At 44.5% G+C, this 7,651-nt stretch overlaps 1 protein-coding gene across 1 annotated transcript; it reads left to right on the top strand.

Annotated features, from left to right (window-relative positions):
- The first annotated feature begins 2,926 nt into the window (after window positions 1-2,926).
- On the top strand, window positions 2,927-6,199 carry ATP5MC3 (ATP synthase membrane subunit c locus 3). The gene is made up of 5 exons (XM_038143355.1): window positions 2,927-3,005; window positions 3,093-3,170; window positions 4,160-4,237; window positions 4,588-4,781; window positions 5,955-6,199. Exons 2-5 carry the CDS (start codon window positions 3,132-3,134, stop codon window positions 6,067-6,069), a joined length of 426 nt encoding a protein of 141 aa, XP_037999283.1. The 5' UTR covers window positions 2,927-3,005; window positions 3,093-3,131; the 3' UTR covers window positions 6,070-6,199.
- Window positions 6,200-7,651: the final 1,452 nt, after the last annotated feature.

Genomic DNA, 7,651 nt, shown 5'->3' with positions numbered 1-7,651 from the left:
CTCAGGACATGCTCATTTATTTAACATTGCATAGGATTGTACTTGCTCAACTGAACCAGTATGCAGCTACCATCATTTGCCTGTACCTGGAGGAAAACCAACCTGTATCTATCAGGCAGGCATTCCAGTTTATGGGTATTGTTCCCAGTTGCCTTATTACCTGCTTTCTGGACAGATATAAGGTTTGATAGCACTCTAAGAAGTCACCAGAAAAATGCCATTTGAATGCAACATCCATTCAGCTGATACTTGTGTGTGGTAACATTCAGAGCCTGATACGTGTAGATACCGATTCATTTCAGGGTTATAAAGTGAAAGTTCATGTCACTGTAGGACTGATGCGTGGATCCATCAGTGAACCCAGCAAATGAGCTGCTTGGCAGTGAGGGTGAAACAGATGTTTCTTTTCTTAAAATAAGGACAAAACTACTGGGAGAAGCTTTATGATTCCAGGAGAGGTTTTTTAGAAAGCTTGGACAATTTGGGATTACCTTTTCTCTTTCCTTTCTGGGAAAGGAGAAGGCCATACTGGTGGAACCACAGCTCGTGGTCACTTGCTGTTCTTACTGCCCTAAGTAACAAAAGTTAGTGACACAAACCTAGCTCAGCAGCAGGGAATTGTAAGGCCACAGGAGCTGTGGGAGAAGACTGGCTCTTCAGGCACAATGTACTGTGCAATCATCTGCACTCTATCTTCCTTGCCAGGGACAAAATGAGGAGAATACCTCCTCTGGCATCCTTGGCTGCTGCCCACATGCATAACTGCTCCTGATAGGGAGAGACAATTGGAAAACTGAGAACCTACTCAAAAAGATTTTCAGAAATGTGGTGAGCAACTAGAAATAACACTGTCTTTAGTGCACTGATGCCCTTCCTTAGGGACCTACCAGCAGGTCAGCCATAGGATAGGAAATGGTGTGAGATTAACAAGTGTTTCTTTATGAAGAGCTTCTTGAATTAAACTCAGCCTGACCCCCAGAGATCAGTAACAGCTCTTCAAAATCCTCCTGAAAGGGACAACTGAGTCACATTCACAATACAGTATCAGATGTTATGCCTTAAAAGCAACAATAAAACAGTGTTTAATAGTGGTTTTGACACGGCTCACAACAAATGGCTTGTGAATGCATCTTTTAAAAAACATTCTGGGGCGGGAATTGTGACAGAAGAGAGCACTTCTTTTGTGAAAGAACAGGGTTTCTGTTTAATGTGGTTTTGAGTCTGTGTGACTTTGTGCTGTGTGTACACAGGAGAGTGATTTTCACTTTCTTCTCCATTCATGAGAGCTGGGGGAAGATTTGTTTCATGCCTGGAGGTCCAGACCTCCAGTTTCCCAAGGAGAAAGCACGTCTCTAACTGCTGTGCTTCCTTCTTAGAGGAAGTGAATTTCTTTGTTGCAGACACTCTGCTGGCTGCTGCACTTCCTAAGGTGAAGTACCCATCTTCACAAACGGGGAACTCTGAATGTCACTGTGCAGCAGCATGTCACATCGAAGTGATTCCAACACTGCAGCATTCACCTCTACTCTATGGTTTTATTCATGGCGATGGAAATACTTATTCCCACAATAGCATACGGATTGGATTTGTTTAAATGAATGAATGGAAAGTTCTGCCTAACCATTAAAAGGTTTTGCCATTGATATTTATTTCTTAGTGTTTGTCTATGGAAGAACCATGCTGCAGACACTGCAGATCTGCCCATGCACCTCAGTTCCCAAAAAATATGTTTAAGCTGTGACAAGGAAAAAAACTAAAAGACCAGAACCACTGGCTTATAATCTCTTTTGCTGGCCTTTTTACAGACTGAATTTTTACTGCCGTTACTAAGACTCTGGATGCACACTGGAGCCAAACCAAGCTTGCTGCTGGATTGAGGCAGGGAGCAGAAGGCTGAGAAATTCAAATTGTGCGGTTGCCTCTCACCTTCTGACCTACAACTGACGTCTCTCCCCTATACCTACACATCAGAAGACACTGCATTGTAGGTTATAAAAGCAACATTATGGTTAACACTGGTAAGCAGCTGCTGAAAGCACCTATTGATCATGTTTGTTAGGGTTGTTCAGGTTGCTGATATGGAGCATGTCTCAGCTTTGTGGCACCTGTGGATTAACCAGTGACAGCAACATCAACTGTCCTGTAAATTTGCAGGAGTCCAGCGCCCATCCTGAGACTGTTCCCATCCCTAAGTACAGACACAGCCCCTTACTTGGTCCACTGGAGACCGCTTGCAGCACACGATTTTAGAATTTATATTTATGGCGCAGATTGTATCCAATGAAAATCGTGCAACTCAGATAAATGTTTTCCAGTGTTTTAGTCACAACGTCGATTTTTTTCAGCATCTTTACTAGTTGGCACTAATTGCACTTACAATAGCAAATGACCATTAAAATAACGATCCCGTTATCAAATGAAAAACATCAAAGCACATGTAAGCGATTAAAGCGGGAATCTGGGGAACACATGCTCAGCTCAGTGAAGATAATCCCATTTCGGTTAATCTTGATTAAAAAGGATTCTTTCGTTACTTGGCTGTGAATCTGCTCATCGTGCAGAAATGACTAATTGAACAGTAGGGGCTTTTTGCACACAACCGGTGTCCTCGGACGCGCCCCCTTTCCCTGCCGTGACCCGAGCGCCGGTGGGAGGGCGCGACGCCAACGCTGCGCCAGCGACACCGACACGGGCGCGGGCACCGACATCGGCACCAACACGGGCACGGGCATCGACATCGGCACCAACACGGGCACGGACACCGACATCGGCACCGCCTTTGGCAGCGCCGCCCTCACGGCCGGGCCGAAGCGCCCCCGCGCGCGACGGGCGCACTGCGGCTGCGCAGGGAAGCGGCGCGCGCCCCACACCCCCCGCGACCGCCAATGGCGCCGGCACAAAGTGACCTTGGCCGCGCTCCGCCCCTTCCGCTGCCCGGCCCCGCCGCGCCTGCGCACAGCCGGCCCCGCCCGCCCCTCCGTCGGCCCGAGCGCGGCACCGCAGCGGTGAGAGCCGCGCCACTCGCGCCATCCGCGCCCATCGCCGCCCCCGCCCGCCGCACCCTCACCCTCTCCCTCTCCCTCTCTCCGCAGAGACGCCGGATCCCAAGCCCCGGAACGCCGCCAGCTAAGATGTTCGCTTGCGCCAAGCTCGCCACCTCGCCCTCCCTGGTGAGTGGGGGTGCGCGGGGGGCGCCTGCGCTTCGTCACCGGCCCCGTCCGTGTCGGCGGCGGCGGCGTCGGTGACGGCCGCGGGGCGATCGCGGGTCGGGCGGGCCTCCGAGCCCCGCGGCAGCGCCCTGGGACGAGCCCGTACCGAGCGCTGGCCGCCCGAGAGCGAAGGAGTGGGGGTGGGGGTCGGGCAGGCTGCGGCAGGGCCGCGTTCTCCTTCCTGCCTCCTTGGCGCGGCCGGGGCCCTGTGCCAAGCTGAGGGGCCTTCGCACACGAGCGGCGAAGGAGGGGGAGGTCAGCGCAGCCCGCAGCTCCTGGGCCTACTGCGCTGCGTGCCTCCCTGTAGGTCAAACTCCAGCCTGTTGCTTGTCCTGTGCAAGGCCGGAATTCTTTGCCCTTGCGGAGATAAAAGACTGCCCTGTATGAAAATGCCCTCTCTGGCCTGCAGAAGGTCTCATTTTGCATGGTTCAGGCCCAGGTTTCCCCTGCAGGAAGAGCTTTGTGCAAGAGCCGATATGACCTTAGACTGCTGGGAGCCCAAGGACACATGCAGGCCGCTTGTGAAAAAGGATTCATTCATTTGTGCCTCGCTAAATTTAGAAGTCTAGGTTACATCTGTGCATTTAACAACTTCGAAAATAATTTTGATGGCTTTTATTTGTTCATTTCAAAATGTGTTTCACTGCTTCCTGGTCGGTCGGGATTTTTTGTCGCTGTTTTGCTCTATTTTCTGTCAGCACATTGCATGTATATGTTCACGGAATGGTGTGGCTATTTGCTATGTATCTTCTGAAAACTGTGTTGTCAGATTGCATGGCAGTGCTTGCTTCTGTGTCGTTTATTGTATATCCAGCTGTTCAGAGATTGCTGTCTCTCAAGGAAGACAAATGGCTTACTGGCTAATAGTCGTACTGTCTTAAAGACTATTGTATGGAACAGCTGTGATCAAATGTTTCATTTTTTTACAGTTTTTTTTCCTCCTCTTACAGATCCGTGCTGGATCAAGAGTCTTGTACAGACCAATTTCGGCATCTGTGTTGTCTAGGCCAGAGGTCAAGAATGGAGAGGTACCTTATAAACAAAATTCTGTATCTTCCTAAATTACCTGGTGAGCCTAAATGTCCTCAACCTAGAGTTCACTTGTACTAACTCAAATACCTACAGTGTGAAACTTGCTTTAAGTCAAACACCTAATAATACTAGTTGCTGTCTTGCTCTTCCCCCTGAGAAGTCTTTCACATTTAAAGTTGGTACTTTCAGGTGGAACAAGTAACATTCTGAAGCTTATGACTTACACTCTCATCACTCTGAAGAATAAGTAGACACTGGATCCAGTATAACTTTTAAATCTGCATAATAACACTATCACATGCTCTTTTGTCTGAATATAATGATTTTTCATGCTTTGTTTTCTTAGGGCAAGTCAACAGTTATTGGGGCCCAAAATACTGTCTCCCAACTAGCACTTCGGGAATTCCAGACTAGTGCTATCAGCAGGGACATTGACACTGCTGCCAAATTCATTGGTGCTGGTGCAGCCACAGTAGGTGTGGCTGGTTCTGGTGCTGGAATTGGAACAGTCTTCGGTAGTCTAATCATTGGTTATGCCAGGTAATCAATATCTCTCTTTAAAAACTATTTAATTGTATGCAGATGTATCTTGAGACAGCTGAACTGTAGAAAAGATAATGGCACTGTAATAAATTCTGTTAATGATTACTGTTACTGATACACATGGCTGAAGAGAATCTTATGAAACTTTACCATATTCATCAGGATGGCTCTGTTGTTAAATTCAGAACTTTGTACACTCTTCCTGGAGGAGAGCCATGAAAGAAATTGCATCACTAGACTTGGTTGGTCTTTTGGTCACTGAAGTCCAGTGTTTGAGCATTCAGTTCCAGAAATGAAATAAAAATCCAGCCTGTATCTTTCCCCATGTAAGAGGAAAAGTCCTAAATAGTCTTCATAGTTTGAATCATTGTTTAGGAATGGATGTTTTCTAACACATTCAGCTTTGCATCTCAGAATATGCAGTTATTTTAGCAAATGAGTTATCATTCCTTCTAGAAATCTGAAGCGGGCAAAGGTGAGGATTTTGTAGTAGGGATGAACTTTCAGGTAATTTTACAACATTCCTGTAGTAGTTCACATGACATCATGGAAGAGCAGAACTGATACAGGCATAAAAGAGGTTTCATGTTCTTCACTACTTTTTCAACCAACTAAGTGTTAACTTCTTAATAAAGATTTTTAAGCCTTATTGAAGACAAGGAAGCTCGTTTTCCACTTGAAGAAACAAGTGTTTTCAGTACAAAATTAAGATATGGAGTTTTGAATTTGACATAAATATGTCAATAAGCAGTTGTAGAACATTGCTTCCTCGTTTTATATTGGAGATTTTCTCCTCGTACTTCTTGAAGGCGTATTCATTTCATTTTTGCAACAAACTGCTGCAACTTTTTTTTTTGGTTTTTTTTTTCCTACTCTTAAGTGGTTTCAGTTCCTGTATTTGCCTTGAGAGCTGGTTAAAACAGGATAAACATGAAATTCCTTGGGAGTATGGTTCTCATGTCACAAACGTGAAACAAATTTCTAAATCAGACCTGAGTCTAGTCTTAACTGCCAACTAATCTGTCTTCTGTGAAATCCTTGCAAAAAGTTGCTTAGATTTGTTGGATTTTCCTGTTACAGAATCTGTAGCAAGGAACTGTAAGGTTAAACTGCATGAAAAACGTCTTAATTGTAAGGATCAAAAGGACTTACACCTTCTCTTTCTTTTAGAAATCCTTCTCTGAAGCAGCAGCTGTTCTCATATGCTATCCTGGGATTCGCCCTGTCTGAAGCTATGGGTCTCTTCTGTCTGATGGTTGCTTTCTTGATCCTGTTTGCCATGTGAATGGAGATCTGCCTGTAATATTGGCATTGGAATGTAACTGCATTTTATGGGACTCCCAAAATGTTGGTGTCATGGAAATTGATGCTATTTCCAAAGTCATTTCATTAAAGATAACAACTTTAACTGTCAACTTGTTGCCTTCATTTATTGTCTCTCTCACTAGGGTATCTGGAAGATGACATTTTATAATTCAGTCTCCATGGATTGCTCCTGATAATGACATATTGCACAGCACTCTTCCAGTCTAACATTTTATTTATTAAAATTGATGTGGCATACACTTTAAAGATCAAAGGGTGCAGAGATTAATTGTGCAAGGCTGTACTGTTGGCCTTGTTCCTTCACTTGTGTTTCTGTTCCTTCCTAAGCTAGCTGACACACACCTTCTGGCACCTCTTGACAGAAGGAGCCAAACAGAAATCCATGAAAGTGATAGGACACTTCGTATCAGTTTTCAGCACACCAGATATTTTGATTACCAGGGTAGGTTTTCCACTTGGATCTGACCAGTGTCCCCATTGAGCTCAATAAGCAACCGCTTTAGTATGGTCCAAGGCATTTGGTTGTGATACATGGACATTATATTATATTTACTTACTGCATTTTTGGCATCACCTAATTCAAAGAGAGAGCTTCCAGCTTTTCAGTTTTGTAGTCAGCCTTGCATTATCTCACACATTCTTTGAAGAGCATTAGGATTAAAGCATTTTGGTTGAAAAAAATAGCTGCAGTATCTACTTTTGCTTCTCTTGTTGCAGTCTAAAGGCATTTATGGTGTCATCTATACTTGGAGGAAAGCACTGTGTGATACTATACTTACCAGGTGGGGGGGTTGATAGCATCTCATCCAGAATACTAAATAATCTGATCACATAACAAAAAAAGTTGAACTTTGTAAGAATGTAAGCCAGCCTTGTTAAATGTATTGTCGTCCTCCTGTTAAGTAATTACTGAATTGAATATAGAAATTTTTATTGGAGGAAATGGAGAAATGATTAATGACTCAGATAAGTGTAAGGTGTGGGTAAGATTTTGTTTTAATCTGAATTAAAAAGTACCAAGTGGGTATTCAAAGAGATATGGTTTAGTGGACTTTGGTCTACTTTAGTTTATGGCGGACTTTGCAGTGTTAACAGTTGGACTTAATGATCTTAAAGGTCTAAAACACCTTTCCTTAAAGGTGTTTCCCAACCTAAATGATTGTAGAATTTGTGTAGCAAAATTCTAGAATGTAGCACGAGAAGTAACTTCCCCCACATGTTCTTTGTAGACAACAGTAATTTCTAATAAAGAGAATGTTCTTTTATATATGTGAATTTCAGAAGTGTAGAATATGAAGCAAATTAGTAGCATTAGAACAGCAGTAGTAGTGTCTTACATGAGTAGATCAGGGAGGGGGAGTTTTGAGCAGTGAGAGGGGGTAGGAGGGGAAGCATATTGCAGGTATCTTCCATGCGGTCTATGCTCATGTAGTGGTGATTTTAGGGACTTGCTATTACCCATTCTTGGAAGCCGCTGATTTGCAAAGCTGACAGTGCATTTGTCCTGGATGAAAGGTATTCTAGTCTCTAAATTTCACCTG

Source organism: Motacilla alba, chromosome 7 (assembly GCF_015832195.1).
Source record: "Motacilla alba alba isolate MOTALB_02 chromosome 7, Motacilla_alba_V1.0_pri, whole genome shotgun sequence".
Classification (NCBI taxonomy): domain Eukaryota; kingdom Metazoa; phylum Chordata; class Aves; order Passeriformes; family Motacillidae; genus Motacilla; species Motacilla alba.
This window is presented reverse-complemented; position numbering and strand designations above follow the sequence as displayed.

Coding starts and splice junctions, on each gene's coding strand:
- ATP5MC3 (XM_038143355.1), top strand. CDS start 3,132: ATGTTCGCTTGCGCCAAGCTCGCCACCTCGCCCTCCCTG. Junction 3,171..4,159: donor TCGCCACCTCGCCCTCCCTG/GTGAGTGGGGGT, acceptor CTCCTCTTACAG/ATCCGTGCTGGATCAAGAGT. Junction 4,782..5,954: donor CTAATCATTGGTTATGCCAG/GTAATCAATATC, acceptor TCTTTCTTTTAG/AAATCCTTCTCTGAAGCAGC.